Source organism: Bacillus rossius, chromosome 5, assembly GCF_032445375.1.
Source record: "Bacillus rossius redtenbacheri isolate Brsri chromosome 5, Brsri_v3, whole genome shotgun sequence".
Taxonomy (NCBI): domain Eukaryota; kingdom Metazoa; phylum Arthropoda; class Insecta; order Phasmatodea; family Bacillidae; genus Bacillus; species Bacillus rossius.
This window is the reverse complement of record NC_086333.1, coordinates 57,443,543-57,471,036: the sequence shown is the minus strand read 5'-3', so window position 1 is coordinate 57,471,036 and position 27,494 is coordinate 57,443,543. Positions and strand designations below refer to the sequence as shown.

The 27,494-nt window shown below is 38.3% G+C and overlaps 1 protein-coding gene and 1 long non-coding RNA gene across 2 annotated transcripts in view; both read right to left on the bottom strand.

The window, feature by feature from the left end:
• Nucleotides 1-944: 944 nt before the first annotated feature.
• Nucleotides 945-27,494, bottom strand: part of LOC134531833 (pseudouridine-5'-phosphate glycosidase-like) — a 269,964-nt gene continuing 243,414 nt past the window's right edge. Inside the window, exon 10 of the mRNA XM_063367803.1 lies at nucleotides 945-1,011. Coding sequence (XP_063223873.1) covers nucleotides 997-1,011 — 15 coding nt within the window. The 3' untranslated portion in view covers nucleotides 945-996. The remainder of the gene's footprint in view (nucleotides 1,012-27,494) is intronic.
• On the bottom strand, nucleotides 6,976-8,614 carry LOC134531831 (uncharacterized). The gene is made up of 3 exons (XR_010075089.1): nucleotides 8,097-8,614; nucleotides 7,693-8,010; nucleotides 6,976-7,081 (listed from the first exon to the last, which is right to left on the bottom strand). It is a non-coding gene; the product is annotated as an uncharacterized LOC134531831 (long non-coding RNA).

The following is a 27,494-nucleotide window of genomic DNA, read 5'->3' as shown; positions in this document are numbered from 1 at the left end:
AGGCGATATTCGATTTCTTGCCACGTTTGCTTCAACATTTCGTCTGAAACAGAAGCGCCTGACTCTGTTATCCGTTGAACCAGTGTTCTAACATCAGGCACACGTGTTGCATAGACTTTATCTTTAACAAATCCCCAAAGAAAAAAGTCGAGGGGGGGTAACATCGGGTGATCTCGGTGGCCAGGATGTTGGTCCATCGCGTCCAATCCAACGGTCTGGGAATGTTTCATTAAGGAATTCACGGACATTCAACCCCCAATGTGGTGGTGCACCATCCTGTTGGAACACAACCCAAGGCTGAAACTCTTGTAGCTGAGGTGCTGAATAGAGTTCCAACATGTCTAGGTAGGTGAGCTCTCTGCAAAAAAGAACGGCCCAATGACTTTGTTATGCAGAAGGGCGCACCAAACATTGACTTTTGGGCTATCCCTCTCATGTTCCACAATTGAATGAGGATGTTCGGACCCCCATATACGCACGTTATGCCTATTCACTGTATCAGACGTATGAAATGTTGCTTCATCGGAGAAATACACACGCTGTAGATATGCATTATCGTCGTCAATACGATGCAACATTTCTGTCACAAATTCAGCGCGACGTTTGTGGTCATTTGGTTGCAAGGCTTGACCAATTTGAACTTTGTACGCATACAAATGAAGTCTTTTGTGTAAGATTTTGTGCACTGTTGAACGTGGAATACCAAGTTAACGGGAAGCCTGACGTGTCGATTTGGAGGGGCTTCGTTGGAATGCTTCTTGAACAGTGTAGACAGTGTCATCTGTTACAGAAGGACGACCTGTTCGCGAACGGTGGCCCACACTACCAGTCTCTTTAAATGTCACATACCAAGCTTTTATGCTCTTGTGATCAGGTGGTAGACGTCCATACTCCCTTCGGAAATTGCGCTGAACCGTAACAGGGGACCTGCTCTCGTGATACCACAGAACACATCGAGCCTTTTCCTTGCATGGAGGTCATTGTGCCTTTCACTCTTCACACACCACCTACCTGAAACATAAACACAAAAAAAAAACTTAGCACGCTACACTACACGTTCGTCCATACCGTATTTTGCTAGCATTATTAGTTTTCATGTTATTAATGTTTGTAATGAGGGAAAGACTTTATTTTTTATTGGTGTGTCATTCAAGCTGTTTTTTTATCCATAGAAAAGATAATCTAATATTCAATAATTTGACTTTATTTGGTTTTAGTATGCTTATTTATGTGCGCAGTTAACACTGAAAAGCTCCTCAGGGAACGGTTTACAAAAAGCTGTAACTATTGGAGATACTGGATAACACAAAGTATAAATGCCCGGATATTAATCTGAACCAAGTATTACTGCGAACACTTTAGTGGTGTTACAGTTGTTTTCAATAAAGGTACAAATTTACAAATATCTGTAAGTTTACATGAATATGTCTGTTCTATTTACAAAATACAATTACAGTGTATGGCGTTTACTCATAATACTATCCGTCATACACAGTTTTACACGGCAGATAAATATTCTTAACATGCTAGTATTCCTTTAATAATAACTATAAAAAACTAATATGTTAATTACTAGTATAAATATCTAAATATTTTCCAACCTAGTCTTAATATTAAAAATATTAAATTATATGTAAATGGGATGGAAAATAAAATTAAAGAAAAACTGGATAAAGATTCAAATCTTATGTTTCTAGCAATATATATACACACACACACACAAAGCAAATTTCTAACGTACGTGTGCATCACGTGCCAGTTCGCACGGCATCATGGTTATTTGTTATAACCGTATCAGTTTGTTCAGCGTAAGTAATTAATGCAGTTAATTTCGTCGTTTCTCTCCTGATTTTGTTAGAAACATTGCTTAGTTTTATAGAAAAAACAAAACTATAAACCATACTTAGTCTATGTCAATTTGGCATATTGTAGCTTAAAATCAGTAAATGAAGTTTTGAAATCGGTCCGGTAGCTTCCACGTTCACATCTTACAAACAAATAAACTCACACACTTTCTTTATGATGTTAGTATACACTAGTTATTCCCACAACTTCGTTTGCATGTAGTTTAGGAATTAGAGCGATGCGCGAGAAAACAAAGGCGTGTATCCACAGGGAATAATGTATTTCATTGGGAAAAAATTAAGTGTCCAAAATTTTAATTCACGACATTTGTTATTATGATGTTAAATGTAATTAAAATGCACGGGATGGTTTACGCGGGATATTTTAACAGCAGAAGACTGCTCACTTGAAAATGGCGATTGAACTGTGGACCGAAACGTCAGTGAACCCGTCGTCCTCGACGCTATTAAAACCCAAAAAGCAAGGCCATTTTTTCTTCGTTGTCACTTTTTATCACCAAAACTACTACTATTTTGGAAATGAATTCCTTGTAGAGACATATTTGACACCGCTAAAGAAGATAGGTATTTCGTCCCATAACTTAACGTCAAGCCGAGAATAGTTGATAGCCAGTAAATAACGGCTCTGAATCAAAAACAAAAGACAAGCACTGTCATAGTTTTCAATTTATTTGCATTTTTTCATAAGTCCCTACCCTGCACCAAATTAATAGACAGTATGACTAAAAACGTTTTATACGCAATCATAAATAGCCTTACTGTTATTGACAATTGAAAATAAAACTAAACTAAGTGGGATTCTTGAATGACTTATGCGGGAAAAAAATAATCAGCTAAATATGACTGGTCATACAGTTAAAAATTAGTCTGCTAGCTAAAAACAATTATTAAAAAAGATGACTAAGTAATGCAAATAACTATATAGTTAGCATTGTAATTATTTTTACAGTATGAATAGTCAAAGATACCCGTTTAAAAATTTTTGCCGCATAAGTCGTGTAAAGATTCCTCCCCCCCGCACCCCCCCAAAAAAATAACATAATGTATTTTATTTTCAATTGTTAGGTATCAACAGAATAGTTATTTATAATATTGAGAAGCAATAATGTTTTGTCAAAATATCTAATAATTCGATGCAGGGTGGGTGATAAAATACTTTTGAAAAAAATGCCTATTCGAAAACTAAGACACTATTTTTAATTTGTTTTATTCAGAACCGTTAACAATTGGCCTATCAACTCTTCTCGGCATGACATTGAATTATGAGGCAGCCTTTAAGACTGTTTCGGACATTGGCGAAAACGTGGCCATTTGTAGCCACGGCATGGTAAATTTTCTCGGGGTACTCTTAGAGACGCAATCATTCCGTCAAAGATTAACGGACGAGCTTCCGGTATCTTGAATTTAAGTCTTCGTCAGTCAAGGATGGCTCATTTCGCAGTTTGAAATATATTTGTTTCAGCTAAGTGTGTTTATTACTCCAACTCAACAAGACTGCATTGCTTATGCACAGTCGAAATAATGTTGCATTTATGGTGGATTAAACCTCACCATATTGCAATTTCAAATAATTTTTTTTACCACTGCAATAAAGTTTCAGTGTTCTTCTTTTTCGTCATGGCATAGTACTATAATACTTAGATTTGGCTACTTGTTGAAGTTAAAACTTGTGAACACGTGTGATTATCATGACAGTTGTAGTCTCTCCCTACCAGCACTAAATAAGTTTCATTAAAAAGTAAAAAGTAAAAACTAAAAAACTAACACTACTCTCCACATACAGGACCTTGAAAGTATAAAATAAAAAATTCCCACTAGACCTGTGACATAATATCTTTGCATTGTGATATTCAATGGGTTTTATTTTCGTGTAGGATCTTTCGACGTACTGAATTAAAACAGCAAGCATCGTGTACCACGGGACAACCCTAGTCTGCAGGGTACTGTGTTTGGGTTCCAGTTCCGCACGTCCCTGGAACCTGCGCTGCTCGCTGACACCTAGTGTTCTTACCCGGGTGCGACCCGTGCAAAGAGGCAACTGTTCCTATTCCGTGTCCCTCCGACCTCTCCCCTTTCTGCCGACGACTCGCGCTGCGTCGGTGCGCCTACCGTGCAAGCCGGGAGGGTAAACAATTCCAACAACTCCAACAACTCCAACAACTCCCAACAACTTCCCGACACGCCAACTGCAAGGGAGTGTGGGTTGGTGTTTCCTCTGTGGGGAAGCAGCACACCTGATGAGTTATTCACCCCCCGCTGGAGTTGTTGCCAGTCCCTTGGCCTGAAATAGGGAATAAGACTTTGTTGTTCAATTTACCTTTCTCAAATGATTATTTTATTTTATACTTTAGTAATTTTCGTAGTATAATTTTGTATAGTTTTTATGCTTAGTGTATTTGTAGGTTTAAAGACACTCAGTAATATTTTTGCTATGCAGGTGGAACTTTGCTATGGAACTTCGTTGGCATTAGTAGACGGTGGTGTTTGCTGTGGGAAGACATAAAAATGCTTTGGTGAACTTTTGCGTGATGTACGATGGCCCGCGCTAAGTGAAATTGGGAGTCCGGACATACAAGATTGATAAAGTGCGGCGGCGAGCACTGCGATGACTCGCGCTAAGCACTGCCGAGCGACCACACTCACGCACGCGGTGTAGCGGTGTCCGCGTGCCTGCAAGAACGTCTCGAGTGCATGGCTTGTGACGTCAGAAAGTGGAGGGGGTGGGCTTGCGAATAGACAGGCAAGCGCTCAGCTAGGATAGGTACTCGCTAATCGGCCGCGGCGGAAGTCGAACTAGCAGTCCGCGCAGGCTAGGCCTGTAAGACAATAACTTTGGCTGTGTGTTTGAAAAAAGACTTACCATCGACGCTGGCGATCCTGGAATGGTTTGCGAATGTTTTTTGCAGACTGTGACGCAGTAATTTGTGAGTACGTTCTGGTGCAATATTGTTGGTGGGACTCGACCGGTGTTGGTGTTTGCATGGGCATGAAGTTAGCTCCGGAATTAGACTTTGGAAATAAGCATCGTTGTTTGAATACTTTTGGTGCATACTCCCAGAACAAGACGTCAGCAAGTATTTTGGCTTTTCCTTCGCGCGAAAAAAACAGATAATGTGTAAGTCAGCGACACCGCCTGCTAAATTAGTAATTTTAAAAGGGCCCCATAAAGAATAAACTCCAAGCTTTACTTTTTTTTAATAATTTATAAAAATAATATTCCTTTAACTATTGTAATTTTAAAGTAACTATAAATAATGGATTATAATTATTTATTTTAATCGCTTGTTAGTTAAGTTGCTATGGAATTTGGTGTTCCTATATAAAATTATTTTAAAATCCAGGTAATTTGCAAATTTTTATAAAATCGTAAAAATGTGTACCGAAATAATTTATAGTATTTTATAATATTTTATCAGTAGATAGTCTTCTTAGGGAATACTATTAGTCAAGTATCCTATTCACAGCATGATGGTTTTGAATACAAGAATTTGTATTTTTCCGATCGTGCTTAAAAAATAAACAGTAGATGGAAATTGTTTAACGATGGTTTTATTTGTACACTCGGCCCAATCCGAACGCATAGTTTTTGTTCGATACTTTCAGCTATACTTTTTCACCCGACCCACGTCGGAGATTTTTTCTTCAAAAAGGTGTTTATAAAATTGGTAAAATAATTGAGGATATTTGTGATGCTTCACGCGAGGTGTACGGATTGTGTGTTCGTCCTCTAAGGAGGCGACCGCACACAGTTACGACACGCGCTCCAAACTCCGACAGTAAAACTGCAGGCATCGGGAGCTGTTTGCACGTTTGCTCGCCCAACTATACATTAAAGTCTTTGGCTTACTTAATACTTATCCTCTAAGCCTAGAGACGACTAAATGATTATGGCAAAGTAAACATATCAAATTATTTATTTATCCACTTATTTTTTACGTGGCGAAGTTAAGGCATACCGCCTTACCACATACATTTTGTAAAATTAAGGGTCCCGTCTGGTCAGGGCTGTTAGTGATGCGATATGATAATCGTTACGCTCGGTTGGTATTATAGAGCGCGATATCGCCTCTGAGCGCGCTGTCTTATCGTTGTGCATAGAACAGCTATGAGAGTTGAGCGGTGATCGTAACATTATATGGCGGAGAAATTAAGATAACGGTTTAATGCAAGGATCTGAAGTGATTTCAAGATTCTGTACCGGTTTTTTATGTCAAAAAAATTACTCTGAAAAAAAGAATTTTCTATAGATACAGTTTAAAAACTTAATCCGGAAACAAAACTACTTATCGGCCCTCGGGGAATTCTTAAATGCTTTTCGTAAACAGACCCCACTCGGATAACTTGAGTAGTTTTGAAATCGCGTTGTTTTCCCTGAAGCCCTGCGCACCGTGTGTGTGCCCAGGTTAGGTGAGGGTCTTAAATTAAAGTTGTAACAAAACAAACGTTAGTAAATAAGCTAACCCTAATAAAAACACAACAAACAAGAATCAGGCGTGCTGACGCCTCAGTGTCTCTCGTGCAGCATGGTTTTTAATATTTTTGTTGTATGCCTCACTAGTTTATTTAAATTGGTTTTTTTTATTAATTCACTTTACTCTGCACGTGTGAGCGTACCTTCAGTACTCCGCGTACCGGAATTATCGGGGCTTGGTGGGTGTTTTCGTTCAATGCCACTGCGCGGCGCTGCGGTGCGCGGGCGGAGTTTTGTCTGTATGTCGCCGATCAGTCAGCATCGGCGGGCCTGGGGGACCTGGACGAGGCGAGGGGACGCCTGGTCCAACTGTGTGGTCGCTGGGAGTACTTGGTAGTGGTGCCCCGAGTGCTTTAGGGGCAGGTATCAGGGTTCCCTAGCCCTTTGACGTGCTGACGTGATGAGCGACGAGGACAGCTCCGGTTATCAGCCTGGACAGCTGAAGAGGTTGGGTAGGCCTCCACCGGACCGCGGGTTCGCTGGGTGATTGAGGGGTTCCAGTGTGATGCGGGAGACTGGGGTAGGCGCCAGAAGTGATGACAACTCCAGAGGGCTAAGGGAGCATCCAACTTGCTGGTGAGCTGAGTGGGGTAGGGGGCTGGAGGTGGTGCATAAGCTGGGATGGGTAGCCTCCAAGACTGGTAGAGAAGGAGGTTGGCCCGAGAGGGCCGGTTTGAGTAACGGTACTTCCAAGGGCTGCTCGTGACGTCACTGCGGCGCAGGAACCGGCCAGCTGAGCTCTCAGCTAAGGGCAAAACCTACATCTTTCACTCGTTTTCACGCCGATACAGCTACTGTGTTGGAACATATATCAAACAGTTTCTTTATATCTCACACAGTTATGTGGCTGTCACAATTTGGAGAGGAAAAATAAATAACTTTGTTACGAGTATATATACATAATAACAGTTTCATGCGCATCGTGTTTCATGCTCGTGCAAGCGATTCGTCGGACAAATTCTAATAATACCTACTCGTATTTGTTTTTTTGTTTGCAAGGTAATTATATTATATTATAATTATACTATGTATGTTTGAAACTTATTTTAAGGATACTCCTAAAGTGACTAAGTGAGCATTTCTGAAGACGGTCATACAAATACCAATAATCTAATAATTTACTATATTGTAGACTAAGACGTTCATTTTTAAGTAGTGTAGAAACTACACGCTGTGTTTATTACCAATTCGGCCTTACTGATATGAACACGAGACGGGAGTGCATAAATTGACTAGAAAAAGAAATAAACCATGGCTCGAAAAATGCGCATACCATTGTATATTGCTCATATGCATGCAGTTATAACATTTTGTCACTCAAACAAGCACATTGACGAATATTAATATATCCGTTACCTTAATTTCTGGTTTTCTGAACAAGCTGTGCAAGCTTCTTCTGCCTTTTCTTTTCCGTGCTTGCAATTTTTGCTTGACGATTTAAATGCCGAAGTCTAATAAAAGTTCTGGTTCTTGCAAACTTCATTAAAACTTTTTTGTTAACATCTGGAAAATGTTCTACTAGTTTCACGAAAAAGTTTCGCACAACACCTTTTCCGTTCTGTAATCCTAACCCGTGATGTGTTTTAAATATTTCTTCAGCATGCTGTACAGTTTTCACAAATTTTGATGACGGGACAGTCAATTTTCCGCGACTCAGTATTTCTATCCATCCATCTATAAAAATCAAAACACACAATACTACAGTAAACAGAGAATAAAATAAAATAAATCATAGCAACAAATAAAATTATGATAATTACCTTTGTTTTCTGTTTCTTCAATACTTTTTAGATTAGCGTCCTCGCTTGCATGAATCAAATATCCAGCTACATATCTTAATGCTTCATTCTCTTCCCATGACGTAGTCAAGGGCGTGAACAAATCATCTTGAACCGCCTCGTTTTCTTCGTTCTTGTTTTCTGGAATGTTTAAATTCAATTCGGTGAACATCTGGCTGGTCAGATATGGTTTTTGCTTCAAACTATCGTCTTCAACACATGCGCCTTGTGGCAGAGGAAGTTCAGATCCTAGTAACATTTGTCTGAACCTGTACTTGAAATCTGTTGGTGTAGGGTTATCGTAAGTACCGCCGATGCTTCTGAGGCGCGAAAAAAAACTTTCAAGTAAGTCCTGGTTTAAGCGACAAGTTATGATGTATTTCAGTGAGTTATTTTTCTGAAGATAATTGTGTAGACCAATTACAGATCGCACAGAAATTAATAAACCTTTCTGAAATGGCATCAATGTTTTGTGACCTACGATTCTCATGTTAAGAACCATCGCCTCCATTTATGTAATTATTGACAATTGTTCTTCAATTCGAAAACCAAAAGCACTGTGCCACGGCTTACATTTATCGTGAATAAATCTTGAATTCATAACATCAAAAAACTTGTCAACTAATTCAAAGATGTTACAGATTTCTGGATGTTCAGGATATTTCAAGGAAAGCCGTGTCGCTGTGTGATGCGAAAACAGCTGAACAGCAAATTTTACTTTCTGGCGAGTGTTCCCTTTTAGCTGAATATGAAGAGGAGTAAGTTTTGGAGACAATTTCAATTCTGTGTTTTCAATTATGGCTTGCACATGATCTTTCCTAATAACTGTTCCACAAGGGAGCTGTATTCCATAATCCAAAAAATTATTTCTCAACAACTTAATGGCATGTGGCATGTCTGCAAAAACCCACACAGGGTGGCTACTATGGGGATTTTCAAACGTTGTACTAGCTGGTGTTATATTTAGTTCTTTCCACAAGCCTATATTACTTCCGCCCATGTCACTGACCATCGCAACGACACAAAATGACCGTTCCTCGAGCGCTCTTATAACATCGAAAAGAAGATCTTTTGTTATCTTTCTATCGAAGTCGTAAAATATTGGCTGTTTCCACTTTGAAGCTAGTCCTCGAGCCATTATTACTTGTGCGTTTATATTTGGCCCAAGTATTCTATCGTCACTTTGGTCGTAACATAATCTTGAATCTACACTCATCTCGTCAAATGACAGAATTGTTATGCTCTCTGTTTCAGTCATGATTTTAGTCGTAGCTTCAAGGACTGCTAACACTTCAGTTTGAATTCCTGGCATACATTTTAAATTCCTGGTCCATTTTCGAAGAGTTGACAATCCCGGAAGTGGCAAGCCTACTTTATTTTTCATGTAAAGATAGGCTTTCCGAGAAATTGATCTTAGAGTAATTGCTGCTGCTATGTCTTCTTTTCCCCAGCAGCATTTCTTTTTGGTTATGAATCTTTCAATTTGTTTTGGCGTGAAAACATTTTTCAAAATATTCCGCAATTCAGTTTTAACTAATTTTGGACATCGCTTATGCAGAATTTTAATTTTCAATAACTGTTGTTTCAACATTTTGTTTTCCATTTCCAAGCGCTTTTCAGATTCTCGCCTCCGTATTATTTCATTTTCCAGGTCAGATACTTTCATTTTTAATATCATTATTTCATTTTCCATGGCTTGCATTTTCGCTGACAAATAAGCCTCTGAGTTCACATCGTCTTCTGCAACTAACTGACAATTCGGAGTTTTTTGTTCATCATGTACAGTGTTACAATGCACCGAATCGTCCGATTTTCGTGCCTTTACAGATTTGTGTAATTCTTCCACAAGCTTCCTCTTCACGCTTCGCGAACGAAGACGTTTTCCTCTATAGTCTGAAGTGCATTCAGTTTTATTAGGTATGTTTGCATGTGGCACAGAACATTTTTTCAAGACTTTTCTTCTCTTCTGACCGGTCAGTTCCGCTTGTAAGTCTCTTTCAAAGTCCTCGGAAACGAAGTGATCCGAACAAATGCTAACATTCCTCGGATTGAACTTGTCTTTTCTCTTGCAAGCTAACACCCACTTTATTGAAATGTCTGGATCTTCAGGAAATCTATAAAAACATAACGCACTGTCACCACGACCTGAAACGTTTCTGCAGGTCGCAACTGCACAAGCGGGCATTTTTATTACACAGTCACATCCACGACGAAGCACGAAAAAAATCCACTACGGCGTGCGACTACTGATCGCAGCAACAAAAAACTCGCAGCTCTCCCGTTTGTGCGGTTGTAATACCATTAAACTCCGAAACATAAGTAGGATAAGGAAACTACTATAAATAAATATAATTTTAAACCACTCCGATCTAACTACGAACTCATGCCGAAGTAAGGCGGGTAAAAATCGCGGTCTGGAACTGGCAATGCGTGGCAGTCAGCCCTAGACTCGGAGAGGGATGCGCCGCGGTGACGTCACGCGCGACCCTCCGGGGTACCGTTACTCAAAACAGGCGAGGCGGCCCAACCTTCTTCTCTACCAGTCTTGGGTAGCCTCAGCCTCTGTGTATAGCTAACGGCTCTAACGCCCTCCTGGTTGCGTATGCGGCGTATCCGCATCCATGCCCATGGGGGCCCCAGCCTGGACATCCTTATAGGATATGAAGGCTGGGTCATCAAATATGTTGGAGGAGAGATCCTCAAAACCTGTGTGGTCGCTGCATTTATTTCAAGTAAGACAGTAGCACCTGAGTTTCACAGCCAGACACAGGACTGCGTTTAGGCGTGTGCCACAGACACAAGTGCCTAAAACGTTTGCTTAGTATCCCTCGCTCCATTAATGCGACTTTGATTTTGTTGTGGCAGGCGCTGTACTGTTGTGCAGCGAATGCAGACCAGCTGAGACTTTTTTCTGCACGATGTGACCTTTGAGAGGACTGTTGTGGGCCCTGGTTCTGCTACTCATGTTATAACGGCCATTTTCATGTCTCTTGGAACTAGAAATGGAGCTTTTGCCGACGCGGGACTATGGCTGGACAGAAATACCTTTGCTTTTTCGCCCACTTACCTGGTGTTTTTTTGGTGAAATTACTAAGTTTAGAGTATCTTCGATCAAGCATTTCATCTGATGTTTCGAAGAAACATTCGGCTCTTGTAATCTCTGGGAGCAGTGAAAAACTAACTTATAGACTTTAAGATTGGCATATATGTTTTGTCGCGCTATACCTTCGCCCTGCAACTGTTGAGCGCGCGAGTGCCGAGGCATGCCACTCGTGTCTGCATTGGGGTCCAGTGTGTGTTCGTCAAACATTACGATAAACATTGTGTAGCCTGTTTGCTGTGAGAGAATCTTATTCGTTCGTTTTTCAAGACACTGACTTTATTTTGTACGAGTCCGACGAAGCTTTTTATTGTGCTCCACACGAACTTAAATGCACTTTGTCGAAGCAGAACTTTGTTAATTTGTAGTGTTTTCTAAATGATTGTCAATTTCTTTATCCGTTTTTTCTGCATAGAGACCGGGGCTAGTTGCAACAGGGGCAAGTTGCAACAATGGCTCTAAATCATTAACCGATGGTACTAGTGTCGCACCACTACGGGAAGGAAAGGAACCACACGTAATCTTCACGGTATTGGTTCCACAAGTCGTAAACAGAACGTGCTTGGCTTCAGTTGTGCAAAACATTCCTACTGTAGTCTCGAGTAAACTCACGCACGGATTACTTAGCTACTGTTGTGTTGAATGTGTTTGTTGGAATTGAAGATATTTTTATTTCTGTGGACAGTTTATAGTGTTGTATTTCTCTGTATATAATGACAACTGTTTTATAACAACGTCTCTAAGTGAATGACGGTAAGTAAATTCCAGTTGTGTATCGGGGCTAGTTGCAACACATGTTGCAACTTACCCCAGATATCAAGGATACATCGTTTAAATGTAAAATAATAATTCATTTGTATTTAACTCGATTTCAACTTTATACCGAGATGTTCTCATTACATTAGCCCACGTATGTTAACTAACGTATTTAGTTTTTGTAAACTTTTAGGGTTTCATTCAACTATTTTGTAGTAGGCTACATAGAATTAATTTTTATTAATGTTAAGATTTACGAATATTTGAAACGAAAGCTAATAATTGAGAAATAGAATGCCACAAATACTGTTTATAATAAGTTATGTATATTTATAAATGCATTTTGTGAAAAATATTAATAACTATTTTTAGTTATTATAGCTATTATTTTCTCATTGCAGTTACGATGAGAACGTATAAGAAAAAGACCAATCGAGGGGAAACAACGCAGGATGTTATGGAGAGGGCAGGTAAACTGGTTTTAGCCAATCCAAACTCCAAAGACTGTTCCGTACGACAGATAGCAAAGATGTACAACATTCACTACTCTACACTGTCAAGATACATACAAAAACTTAAAAAGAAAAACACGGATATAACAACAGAACAACCTCAATTCAATTTTGTCACAGCGGGTTATCTACAGCCGCGGTGTGTTTTCAGTGTCAAACAAGAGTATCAATTTGTCGAGTATCTCAAACGTAGTTCGGAAATTATGTTTGGGCTAACACCAGCAGAAGTGCGCAAGCTTACATATGAGTGTGCACTAAAGTTGGGGTTACAGATACCGGACTCTTGGAAAGTTAATGAGTGCGCCGGTCCAGATTGGTTTTCCGGTTTTATGAAGCGCAATAATGAACTATCTGTCAGGCAGCCTGAAGCCACGAGCCTTGGGAGATGTACTTCGTTCAATGTGCATAACGTTTCCGAATTTTTCAATAAACTATCATCCGTTCTCTCACGTCATAATATTTCAGCCTCTAGAATCTACAATGTGGATGAGACTGGAGTGGCAACTGTTTTGAAACCTGGCAAAATAATTGCTAAAAAGGGAGTAAAACAAGTAGGATCAGTAACTGCAGCAGAACGTGGAGAAATGATTACTGTAGCTACAGCTGTGTGTGCAATAGGAACATCTTTGCCACCCATGTTTATTTTCCCTCGGAAGAACTTCAAAGATCATTTTATACGTGATGGACCGATAGGTTGCATAGGTACTGGCACAAAATCTGGTTGGCAAACAGAGGAAACATTCATAACATTTATGGAACATTTTGTCTCTCTTACGTTACCGTCTCCTGAAAATCCAGTGCTTTTGCTTCTGGACAACCACTGTTCACATATCAGCTGCCAAGTCATAGATTTGTGCAAAAAAAAAAGGCGTAGTTCTTCTCTCGTTTCCTCCACACTGTTCCCATCGCTTGCAGCCTTTGGACGTTTCAGTTTTTGGACCTTTTAAAAGGCGGTGTGAAACTGGAATTAATTCCTGGCACAAAACAAATCCCGGCAAAACTCTAACCATATTCAACTTGCCAGCAATTGTGAAAGATGCCTTCTTGCACTCTATGACACCAGCAAACATTACATCAGGTTTTCAGAAAACTGGTATTATGCCTTTCAACCCTAACATATTTTCAGAAGAAGACTTTGCCTCTGCTTTCGTTACTGACCGACCAGATCTTCACAGTTTTCATACAAGCACGCAGGGAAGCGTTTCTTTTGAACCTGATGTGAATTCTGGACCAAGCATTATTGAAACAGGTGCTGAACCAAACATTCTTGCAATACCGGGTCCAAGTGTTTCCATTCAAGAGATTGTGCGTCCTTTCCCAAAAGCTCCACCTAGATTGAAACCTCTTGCAGAGGGAGGAAGAAAAGGAAGTCTGCAGTTCTCACTGACACTCCTGAAAAGAGAGCGATTGAAGAAGAAAAACGTAACAGTGAAGAAAAGAAAAGGAAAAAGGCTGAAGCTGAAGAAAGGAAACTGCAAGTAATCAATAAAAAGAAAATTCAGAAATCTTCACAGAATGACAAGAAAGAAAAAAAGACAGCAAATTGTGAAAAAGTTACAAAACGAAAATTAAACTTTAAAGAAGTTAGTTGTAAAGAAGAAAAGGACGAGATGTGTTTAGTGTGCATGACAAAATACAATAGGAATGAAGAATGGGTTCAATGCACGTCTTGCCAAAAATGGGCGCATTGGTCTTGTGCAATAAAAGACCCTATGTATGTGTGTGACGACTGTGAAACAGATGATTCTGATACATGGGAGTAAGTGTTGCAAGTTACCCCAGCTGGTGTTGCAACTTGCCCCAGATCTGGGGCAAGTTGCAACACTTACATCACCATGAAAACATAGCTCTAGATTTTAAGACTTAACTGATTTCTATGTTCTGGTAATGTTATGTTACACCTAAAAGTTTATAAGAAAACATTTCCATTATTATATTTAGATTTTTATCGAAACATAAATACTACAAAGCAAAATGTGAAAAGTGTTGCAACTAGCCCCGGCCTCCCCTATATTAATGTACGAAAAGTAACTGATACTTGAACTTTGAACTTTCTTCAGACATTTTTATAGGAATTTTGTGTATTATCGCTTAGTACTCTATCATTGTATTTTTATCTTTATTCCTTTTTGGTAATTTCTAAACTGAAGCGTGGGTACAGATACTATTGGCTGTCGAAATTAAGTGAGGTAACGCAATCATTACCCCTCTGTATTCTGGCAATAATTTAAGGCAAAAATGTTATTTATATAGCTATTTTAATCTCATTTAGTGAGCTGCAGCACGTAGGGACATTACGTGTAATATTATGTATCCATGCTCAAGCTAACATACATACTGGTGGCCTATGTAAATCATGTTGGTCTTAGCATTAAATGCCAATATCAACATCTTAAGCCTTATTCTTTCATATGTCTCACAGTATTCTTGCGTATTTTTTGCTGCGTTTATTTTCAGTTTGGTAACTGCGACTATCACTTCCGGCTAGGAGCAGCTTTAAAGCCCAGTTGAACGCCACAAGAACATGATAAACAACTTACAAAATTCAATACTCTAAATAAATAAACTAATAACTAGCAAGTAATGATACATGATTCACGCAAATTTAAAAAAAAAATGTTGTCGATATCACAATTCATACATTTTAATAGTAAACACAGGAATATATTGAACAAAAAAATTTGAAAATAAATCCAATGCCAAATACATTGGAAACTAAAAACTATATAACATTAAACTTAAGATTAAAAAATTTTAACCTACAACAAACCATTTAAAAAAGCAGACACATACATTCCCAATCACACACTTGTATATATCTCATAAAAATATGGTTCGCATCAATTAGTTATTCGACTTTGCAATATTTGTGCATTGCAATGTGCATTACTCTGAGCAATGAAAAACTTTCACACTACAGTTTTAAGTAAATTTCATTGAGACACGGTCACACACGATGTTTGTTCTTTTTTTTTTTCAATTTATTTTCAATACTGTTGATATGATATTAACTATTTGTTAAGAATTTGTGACTAAACTTAAAATGGTAGAGCGATACCGTGAAAAATATACCGCGAAAGCCCTCAAATAATAGTAATGAGAAGAAAATGAAATCAACTCTGTGTGTGATACATAGTCTTAAGAGGATAAGAAACTTCTAGAATGAATAACGATAATATAAAAACAGTAATAGAATCCGAACGAATTGACATAATTCGATGGGGTTTATGATTTGTAGGCAAGGTGTTGTCATAACAGAGACCTGAATATACAGAAATAGTCAATACAGTATATAGTTTAGAAAAAAATGAACAGTTTTTCATAAAATGACATAACAAAAAAATAATAAACAATAATTAAAATAATTTCGATCAAACTTATTAAAATCACCCAATAAAAACCTCTATAATAAAAAAGTTAAAACAAAATCTATCATACAATATTATAATTTTATCTTATTCAAAGGTTCTGTTAAGAAATTATAAAATAAAATCATTGAAATATATTTCGTTCCAATATTTAGTTATTTTAAAGGTTTTCTTAAGTGAATGAATAATTTTGACAGACTAATTTTTGTTTAGTTGTATTGTGTATTGATTATTTCTCTACATTCAGGTATTAGTAATGAAAATAACTAGCCGACAAAAAAAAACATAAAAATTATCTCAATTCGTTCAGATTATATTATTATTTTATACTATCGTCATTCATGCATTAAGAAGACAAGCTTTTGCTATGCTTCCCTCTGGTAGATTCAAGTATAAAGGGGCATGTGTCGTTTTGCCTAAAGGCGTTTTGCCTAATTTTAGGCAAAACGCCTTTAGGCAAAACGCCGTTAGGCAAAACGCCGTTAGGCAAAACGCCGTTAGGCAAAACGCCGTTGGCCAAATAGGAGTTAGGCAAAACGCCGTTAGACAAAACACCATTAGGCATAACGCCGTTAGGGAAAACGCCGTTAGGCAAAACGCCATTAGGCAATTCGCCGTTAGGCAAAACCCTTTTTCCTCTTTTAGGCAAAACGCCATTAGGCAATTCGGCGTTAGGCAAAACGCCGTTAGGCATATCGCGGTTAGGCAAATCGCCGTTAGGCAAACCGCTGATAGGCAAAACGCCGTTAGGCAAAACGCCGATAGGCAAAACGCCGATAGGCAAAACGCCGTTAGGCAAAACGAGGTTTTGTCATCATAGTAACATTTTAGGTAAAACGCAGTTAGGTAAATCGCCGTTAGGCAAAATGCCGTTTGGCAAATCGGAGTTAGGCAAAACGCCGTAAGGCAAAACGCCGTAAGGAAAATCGCCGTCAGGCAGAACTCCGTTAGGGAAAACGTCGTTAGGCAAATCGTCTTTAGTCAAATCGCCTTTAGGCAAATAGCCGTTAGGCAATTCGACGTTTGGCAAAACGCCTTTAGGCGAAATGACTTTAGGCAAATCGCCGTAACGAATTCATGTTTAGGCAAACCGCCTTTAGGCAAATCGCCTGTTACTCGTATAAAGCAGTCCGGGCACGCACAAGCCAGGCTCGGCTCGGCTCGGTCGCCGAAAAGGATGTCAGCGCGTGTGCGTGGCTGTGACGAGCATGGCTCGGCTAAACGGGGCTCAGCTAGCTTCTGGCTGGTTATTGGCTCGACTGGACGGGACTCAGCTCGCTTCTATCTCGCCATTGACTCGGCTAAACGGGGCTCAGCTAGCTTCTGGCTGGTTATTGGCTCGACTGGACGGGGCTCAGCTCGCTTCTATCTCGCCATTGACTCGGCTAAACGGGGCTCAGCTAGCTTCTGGCTGGTTATTGGCTCGACTGGACGGGGCTCAACTCGCTTCTGGCTCGCCATTAGCTCGCGCATGTGAGTGCGGGAGTGCGAGCCAGGCTCGGGTTTCACAAGCACCATCCATTGAAGTCTTGAGTGGGGTATGGTGACAAAATAAATTGTGAAATGATCTTAATGTCTTAAATATGCAATGTGTAACATTTGGCAGGAATAATTTTGTGAATGTAACAAGTTGCAAGGAACGGAAATTTGTAACCACGGTGCCGCAATATGTGGCGGATGGCGCGACCAAAGACCACAAAGACAAAAGCCAGCTTTATAGTTTTAACCGTTTAGTGTTTTTCGAACAAGATGAAATGTATTTTGACAAAATTCTTTGTCAAAAATCAGGTTCAAAGCCGGAGTTTTGAATTTTTTCAAGTCTTTCTCGGTTTTTGCGGAGCCGTTTCATTGTACAGTTTAATATTTCGGTCTGCGAATGGAATTATTCGCTAGTCAACGTAGCTTCTCCGGCAGCGTATTCTAATGGCAGGTGCAGGAACTATGTGAAATTTGCATCCAGAAATTTATCAGAAAACACCATTTGCATACATGTATTATTCACATCCAGAAATTTAGTTAAAAATACACAAATTGTATTTTCATCACCCTCGGCATTACTTTAAAGAATTCTAAGTCAAATTTCGTGTTGAGTTACGTATTACAAGTGTATTTGCAACATGTGAACATATGAATTTGCTCTTTACCGAGGTAAATGTTACACATCTCTGGCGAGAACTGATAGACTAGCCCTTATTTTTTGTAATAATAGTTTTAGTTAGTTAGAACTTCATTAGAATTTTGTTAACTTGGGAATTTCTTGTCTTGTTTTCTTATTGTTAATTATTCAGTATCAAAATCCTACTAATATTAAAAACGCGAAAGTTTGTAAGTATGGATGGATGGATGTTTGTTACTCAATCTCGCAAAAACGGCTGAACGGATTTGATTGAAATTTGGCACACAGATAGTTTATAACCTGTATTAAAACATAGGCTACATATTTATGTGAAATTCCATCCCTAACGGAGTGAAAGTGTGATAATTGCATTTTATAACAGAAAAATTCATAGGTAATAAACATACAAATAGTGAGTTTCATTTCTCTATGTCTGCCACACGATCATAAACATAGTAAGGTCTGGCAAATTCATATCCTTCTCCTTGGTGACACCAGCCCGCTTAGTGGAGCTCGCAGCGGCTAGCAAAATAAAGGCGCTAATAACAGTTTTGTTCTTAACTTCGTCAATAGATAGAGTTGCCTTGAATTTTAAACGCACCATTGTTTGATGCGTTTGACATGTCTTGAATTTTCTTTTGTTTGTGCCGTATGCGTTCCTATACCATTCATCCGATTGCGATGGAATTTTGGTGAGTTAATAGGTAGCCCGAGAGTCGTTTCAATAAATGTGTTTATTTCATATTATATAGCGGCACTTTGTCAGTTTTCGTTGTATAAGTGCGCATGCATTAGACAATTTAATTAAATATAAAAGAGAGACAGAGATAGAGTGATAGATATAGAGTGAGATTGAGAGAGACAGAGATATGTTGAGATAGAGCTAGGTATAGGGAACGAAATGGAGTTAGATAGAGAGATATATAGATGTATAGAGCTATATAGTGATTGGTATATAAAAGAGAGTGATAGTGGGAGTTAAAGAAGTATATATGTATATATAGAGAGATAAATATAGATAGATACATAGATATATAGATGCCGATAGAGAAAAAGATATACCTATATAAAGATGGATAGATCATTTGTACATGTGTAACTACTTCAAACATATTACAAAACAAAACTGAATGAGGCATTGCAACGCATGCCGAGCATTAGCTAGGTAATGGAATCTTTTCTATATGAGTAAACTTTTATTTTTTTCAGCTTTTATCTATAGTGCTTTATAGAGTCTAGATTACATACAGACCACCAATTTTTAGATATATAAAGGTAAATAACTAAACACTGGCAGAACAACGTCTACTGGGTTCTGCCAGCGATATAAATTATTTGGCACACTTGACATTCAAATTAAGAAGACAATTACTAACTACATCTGATTTAGAAAAAGGTCCCCTTCACCCTGTGTTCAGCCCGGGCAACGCCGGGAACTGCAGCTAGTATAAGATAAGCTGAGATAATTAATGCTTTGGCTAATCATGTTGGTGATAAATTGACTACTTTATATATTGTTTGAATATTTGATGATGTTAGAAACAACTTGTATCTAAATACAATAAAACAAAGTCGCTATCCGCGTCTGTATGTTTGTTCGCTTACGTTATCTAAACTACACAATGGATTTTGATACGGCTTTCACCATTGTTTATAGGATTTCTTCCAGAAAGTTTAGGTGCATAATCCATTCATATTAAATTTAAAGATAGTAGAGTTTTGTAATCAAGTCGTAAAATGATGCTTTTAAGCTGCTTACAAGACTGACTGATACGTGATACATGTTAGCTAAATTATATTAATGTACTGCAAAACTGTTGGTCTTAAAAAAGGCCCACAGAAAAGTCTGTGATAGCACATGTCTATCATCTAAGGATGACCAGACACTTACGAGAGCTTGTTACTAATAAGTACTTACTTATTAAATCTATATGACGCCACAATCCGCAGAATGTTGATTTCACTTTTGGTGTGCTGTTAAATGTTGAGCACAGGTATCTTGCCTGCAGTGACTCTCCCACAGGGCCTCCCTAACTTATCCCCACTCTTGCGAGAACGGGTGAGCTGATTCTACACAGACACACTGTCGGTAATCACAGTGAATTCACGGACTTCTCAACGAAGAATGAACTCAGATAAAAAAAATAATAATTCTTCGTTTATTTCGAATATGTAACTGAATCTTGGTCGAAACTGCGCCGTATTTCCACTTCCGAGTTAAATGTTTCGTTCTAAACAAAGGTTAAACACACACGTGGACAAAGGGTGTTGAGAGTGTTCTTGCTGTACACGTGACCAGTTTTTTGAATGATTTGTTAATACGCCAAGACTATTCTTTTAATATTCGTGTCCAAAGTAAGAGAACTTGGTGTCCGTCAATTTACGAGGATACCCGGATGATTTTTAACCAGCATTCTTTGTAAATTGTGAGGTGAAAATTTTTTTCAACTGTGATGGCAACGAGTGAAACGCGGTGTTTAATGAGCTCAGCTGACCCACGAGGTGAGGGTTAGGAGAGGGAGGGAGAGCTGTGTGTATATTTAGCGTAACGGTTAGTGCCCGCACGCAAGGAGCAGGCCTTGCTGTAGGCTTTACGGTCGCGCGGATCTATTCCCGGAGACGAGCCGGGTCGCACGAGGACTCGCCCCCCGGTCGTGCAACCGGCACGCCAGTGGTGCCACCTGGGGCCTGACACGGAAACTCACGACATGAAACACCCATCCCCCCCCCCCCCCACTCCCGACACACCCACCGCCGCAGCTCGTCTCTCAAAACGTCGACACACCGGCGGCACGCGAATACCGCGTTATTTATCTTTCAGCGGCCCTGCGATATAACAGACTCGCTCTCACACGCCATGCTGATCATTTTTAAATTTTCTCTTCATTTCTAGTCGTTAAGGACTATTTCTTTAAATTTTAACACTTTACACTATTAAATATTTTCACCTTCAATTTACAAATATTACTGTTTACAAATCATTCGTAAATTTACGGCTATCTTCTTAAATTATTGGACACTTAGGTCACATAATTTGAACACGAATCTTGGTATATTATCAAAATATTCAAAAATTGGTTAAGCCTGCATCATTAACACTTCTGTTTTGTCCACGGGTGTGTTTATACCTTCTTTTTTTTTTACACCGAATCGTACAACTAGGAAGTAAAATTAATGCGTATTTTCTACGAAGAGTCAATTATTTAAAATACCGAAGAGCTCTTCATTTAAGTTAATTTCTTCGTTGAAAAGTCCGTAAATTTACCATAATTTTGACAGTGTAACACTTATGTATTTGTTATTCAACGGATATACTCCAAGTATAATATAATATGTGTAAATTTTGCGCAAGTGATAGTAATTATTATAACTTGAGAGATTTTTCACACCCTTATTGAAAATCCGTTAAAAATATTTGTGACAGAGCGACAAATGTAAGAGAGTTTTAATGTTAAATTGACAGGAGTGGCTATTATAGTAATGACAAGAAAATGAAAAGTAAAATATCAATAAGTAGGGGCAGGTATTTTTCGCCAAAAAAAAATCTGAACCCTGTTCTGACTGCAACAAGGTATACCGGCACCAGAGGTTTCTTCCTTGTGATTGGCGCCGTCTGCGAGATAAGTCGTTGCCTTATTTGACCGAGCCACTCAGGATGCGTTTGCTTCCGCACTGAATCACTGTGATTGGTGTTGCAACAAACATGCACCTGAAAGAAACTCACCCAATCACAAAACACAGACAATACAACAATGTTTTAACTTTCATCTCGTCTCGGATTCTTTAAGTAAAATATGCATGCCCCCCCTTATCAATAAGGCATGTGAAACCCAGCCTTAAAACAGTTAATAATAACAAAATCACACGGCTAGGAGTAATAAAAATGCATATTTATTGCGAAAATATTTAGAGACCGGCTGTGTATTAAAATACTGTAGCAACGCCTGTGTTTGTGATTGGTTAAGTAGTCGGCGCACGAATCACAGTCATTAAATGCCGAAGCAAATGCGGCCTAATGAACCGACTAAATAAGGTAGTGACTTCACTTGCAGACGGCCACCAATCTCAAGGAAAAAAACAGTTTGGTACAGGCATGTCTTAACTGCAGATATCTTCGAAAAAATTTCCTCCCCCAACAAGGATTGCTTGGACTTGTTTTAATGTGTTTAGGGATAAATGTAATTTTTCCTGAGAGAAAATTAAAACACTCGAAAATATAAAAGAGCTGGCATATTTTTGAAGCAGATTATAGTTACATGCAAGATGAACAAATCGTGGAACTAAACAAAATAAAGTCCAGTTTCTGAAATCAGATGTTTTGTAATAACCAAAAGAGAAGGGAGCGGTTTCTGTATCTTGAAGTCAAAAAGCGAAAAGCACCTTTCTTAGGAATATTTTACCGATTAAAAAATTTTTGCAAAAATATTTTGTCTCACTGTTGACAGTAAAATAATTGTACCTGTTTCTGTTATCTTTCCCAGTGACCGTACGGTATGTTGTGAGATTGAAAGATTAAAGTGTCAGACAAGAACACGAAGTTTTGTGCAAAATATTTGGGAACCTTTGTATTAAAGAAGAAAGTACGATAAAGTACACAAAAACCAAAGCTTTGTCAGTACAATTTCCAACTGTCTACTTTAATTGTGCTTGAGCATCCTCTCTGACCACCAGACCTAGCTATTTACGACCTTCACAACTTTCCTTGCTCACAGACATCAATTTCATTTTACTAGTGTTGCATGTAAAATAAAAAGAAGAGCTTTACTATCTTTATTTTTAAAGTAAATTCCCAACATGATTGTTTTAACGTTGTCAGTATCGTATGCAAATGAGTGTCAAATCACAAGACCACTATTTTAAAATACAGCGTAAAAGATTTTCTCACTTTGTTTAGTACAAACAGAAACAGACACAGACTATTTTTATACTAGATGATTAACGAGAAGTTGCCACCTCTCACAAGACTCATTCTTTACATCATTTGGAGCAAAATATATTCATAAATGTGGGTTATACACCCAATGCAATGTGTCTACAAGTACTTTGTGAAATAACTTCTGGCCGTTTTGGCAAAATATTGTGACGCATAAATAGTATATAAAAGAGGCTCCAGGCACAGCGTTTAGGGTGAGGTGCTGAGGTGCCGACCGCCATCTTGGATTGTGACGTCAATGTGACCATCTTGGATGACCTTGACCTTGAACTTGTCAAAATTTCAATTTTTTTGGGAAAAAAAATCGCGCCAAAAACTCTCGAAAATTTGAAAAATAAAAATATTATCTTTTCAAGAGAAAAATTTCCCGTTTAGTGGGAAAATTTCCCGTTTTTAGTCCATAAAAATACCAGCGGCCAGAAATGTCCATATACTTATAGGCTTAAGCATCCATGTCTACAACCTCCGATAAGCCTTTGACGTCATCATGAATTATGACATCACCGTTGCAATTTCCGTTAAGGACGCCATCTTGAAAATCTATATTTTTTATCATCGGATTTTAATGAAAAAATTCTAAAACTTTATGAAAAAAAATCAATTAAAAAATATAACTATAAATATTTAAAAACAAATGTTGCAATTTCCGTTATGGCCGCCATTTTGAAAATCCGTAATTTTAATGTTAGAAAATCGGGAAAAATTTTAAAATTTAGGAAAAAAATTAAATAATCAAATTTAATAATAACAATGTATATTTTTTTAATTAAATGTACACTTAATCCATAAAGCTCGGAGTCCTCGGTTCAAACCCGGTGAGGTTAAAAATTTAAAAAAATGTGGCTTAAGGTCCTTCCTCCACGGAATCAATCGGCAGACTGACCACACACCACTTATGCCAAGGTATATATATCGTCAGCTAGTATGACATCATATCCGATATCTTGGAAATCTTTATTTATTATCCGATTTTAATGAAAAATATTTTAAAATTTATAAAAAAATAAATAATCAAAATTTGATTTAAAGTATTAAAAAAACGATGCATGTTTCGTTACAACTGCCATTTCGAAAGTCCGTAATTTCAATGCTAGAAATTCCAACAAAAAAAAATCCAAAAAATATTTTAAAAATTACATACATCAACTGTTTAGTTACAAAACGAATTCGGTCCTCGGTTCGATTTCCGCCACTCTCGAGGAAGTCTCTCACCCTCTTCGCCCATGTCGCACTTCCCTTCACTCGCGAAACTATCCGAACTCTCGGAACTCGCTCGGAACTTCCGCGAAGGCCGACGTCAACCTTTTATACTAGTGGGTCGTCTTTCCCGAATGGACGGGAGCGACTGCGACATGTCGCGTCATCCCGGGTCGACCCGACGCCCGAAAAGTCCAGAAACGTGGTGTTTATTCGTGCCACTCCGCGCGGAGGCCCGCGGAATTCCCAAGGCCGCTCAGCGATAGACAGCAGTGCCGAGGAAGGATGACGCCGCGGAGGAAGGAGTGGTGGATAGGTCGAGCCGCACTGATGCGCGCATGACGTCAGTGGCCGTGTGAGACGCCCCTGGCCAGACTACCGCTGAAGGGCTCGTTCAGGTATGTGGCACGCGTCGCGGCTCAGCTTCCCAGTTCCCAACAATACGCAAATTGTGTTTTCAACTGCATTTCCGAACGCGAATCACACGTAGTTTCAACGCCCGCCGCTAGAATTCGCTGTCGGGCAGCTACATTTTCTATCGAATCATTCCACTTACAGAACAAAAGGTTGAATTATACAATGAAATGGCTTCGTTAAAAGCGAAAAATATTTGAAAAATACAAAATCCCAGTTTTGGATATGATTGTCGATGAGGAATTTTATTAAAATAGGCTAATATGCTAGACTTTTGTTTAATAACTTGAAATTAACTCGTTTTTAAGAATGCCATAATGTAGTGGACAATGTTAAATAAGCATGAAAGCAACTTATCTGCAAGGAAGCATTATACTTAACTATAACCTAAATTAGTTTTGCTTTCCAGAAAGAAAGAAAATTGTTAGGGGTCGTTTTGATTTTGACTTCAACCACTGCACACAAAAACTCCCTTACTTCCTACCTCCATGCTACAAACTTTCAGTTCAGTTAGTCTCTTTCGGTTTATTATTCCGATCAGGATTCAGATAAACTGACAGATAAACTTAGTGCTAAAGTAGTAATGAAATAGTGATAAACTAGAAAATTTTAGGCCCTTCTGAGGCGTAAGCCTGTGCGAAGGTCGCCATGGATCCATTCTCAGCCGGCGTCGACGCACGTGACGGAGAGCAGCTATCGAGGCATCGAGACCTGGCCGGTCAGGCTTGATCGATTGATCGATTTCCCTCTCCGCGCTGTCGGGGGGTGATTGATGCGTAGTTTTCGTCTGCCGCTCCCGGCTACACCTCCCCGACTTCTGGTTACTGTGCCTTCCTCCGATTCAACTACTCCTCCTTGGTGGGATCCCCACATAACTTAGAAAATCACAACTTATAACAGCCAACACTTAGAATTCTTGAATAAAACTACACAACTTAGAACTTTCATAACTTAGAGCTATTATAACTTAGAAACACACAACTCAGAATTGTCATAACTTAGAAACACGTAACATAAACACACACAACTTAAAAAATTCATAACGTATAAAGACATGACTTAGAACTGCCACAACTTAGAAATACGTAACTTACAATCACACAACGCCGAAACACACAACTTAGAAACGTCGTAACTTAGAAAGCCAATACACAGAACTGTAATAAACTAGAACTTTCTGTCTTGTGTCTTTCTAAGTTATGTGTTTCTAAATCATGACAGCAACCCCTCCTTGGTTCGTGTAAGCGCAGTATGTAGCTTGTCTCATCCTTAGTGGTCACTTGAATGGGCATTTACTCCCTTTTTCCAATACACGATTTCTTCCATTAGCACTGTCCTTGTTTCGGTTATAATGTAATGAAAAATATATTTTACATGTTTCATATTTTTTTACGGAAAGGAAACTCTAGAATGGCTATTTTGGAAATAAAATTTTCTTGTTGCATTTTATCGAGAACAACATCCGTTTATATTAAGTTTTTAATCTAAGGAGACGTAACTAAAATATGTTTTCTTGGTTGCAACCTTTCTTGACGAGACATAACTTTAAACAATGTAATATTAAAAGATTTGTACTGAGTTTGAGAAAAGAACATAATTAAATGAATTCATTGTTATAAATATGGTCTGACTGCTACAAATAGTTGTTCCTGTAAAATATAAATTGTTATTTAAAATTAAATAATAATTTGGTTTGTTCTGAATAACTACAACTGTAAACATACTGTCTGTATACACTCTTTTATAGTCTTAGAATAACAAAAAAAATAGTCAAATTGAAAAATATATATTGACATTTATCAACTGAAGCTATGAGAAACAAAATAATATATATATTTTTAATGTTAATAGGTCGGATAGTATCAATCTGACAACAATGGGTGCAATTTACTTTGTACTTATTGGACAAGGACCACAAATACCTACTAGTTATTGTGGTAGTTTTCTAGAGTAGCTACTTAAAAAAAAAAGCCGGATATTTTTCAAAGTGTATCTTCTTTACAGTCAGTAGAGTCATTTGAGGCAATTAGGTAATCAGAGTTCAACGAAAAAGCGTGTCGATAAAAAGAAAGTTAACGCTCAGAAAGATAAAGTAGAGTGTCAGAACACCGTAAGACTCTTTGCAGGTTTTTCGTCGCTGTTTTTCACAATTGTGAATTTCCAGTGTGAACCTCTATTGTGTAATTTATTAGCTATAAAACTGTTTAAAAAAACTCGGATGGTAGCAGCAGCGATCCAAAACATGTCAAGCCTATCTTGTGAAGGCATATATTGGTGGCGGAAGAAGATTGCGACAATATCATACCAACAAGATAGTTGCAAGCAAGTTTGTTGAACATTAACTAAGGTGTATATAATGTCCTTTAGAGGACATTGAAGCATGAACAAGATCTGCCACGAACACTGGGATGGAAATATTAGCGTAGGATATAAGAGTGATAGAGAAATACGTAAAATCTGACTTGAACAACAGAATTGTAGTTGTTCTCCCCTACAACGTCAAAATATATAACATTCCGGATATTTCATGAAGTTCCTGCTTTAACAAATCTAATCGTAAACTAAATAATTTAAGCTTTGCCTTCAAGTAATAATTCATAAATCTCCATAGTATTGCTCATATATGGTATGTAACGTAGCTTATATCAAATTTAACAGTAAACAAATGGTAAGTGAATATTTCAGTACTCGCCAGAGATGTGTAACATCTAACCTCGACAACGAACAAATTCATGTGTTCTCATGTTGCAAATACACTTATAATACGAAAATTGGACACAAAATTTTACGTATAATTCTTTAAAATCATGCCGAACATGATAAATATATGAAGATTATTTTTTTAAAAATACATTTCTTGAAGCAAATTACACGCAGATTCAACACCCGCCGCTATAATACGCTTCAGGAGCAGGTACGTCGACTATCGAATCAAATGTGCGGAGCAAAATTTCAAACTATTTAATGAAACGGCTGCGATTAAA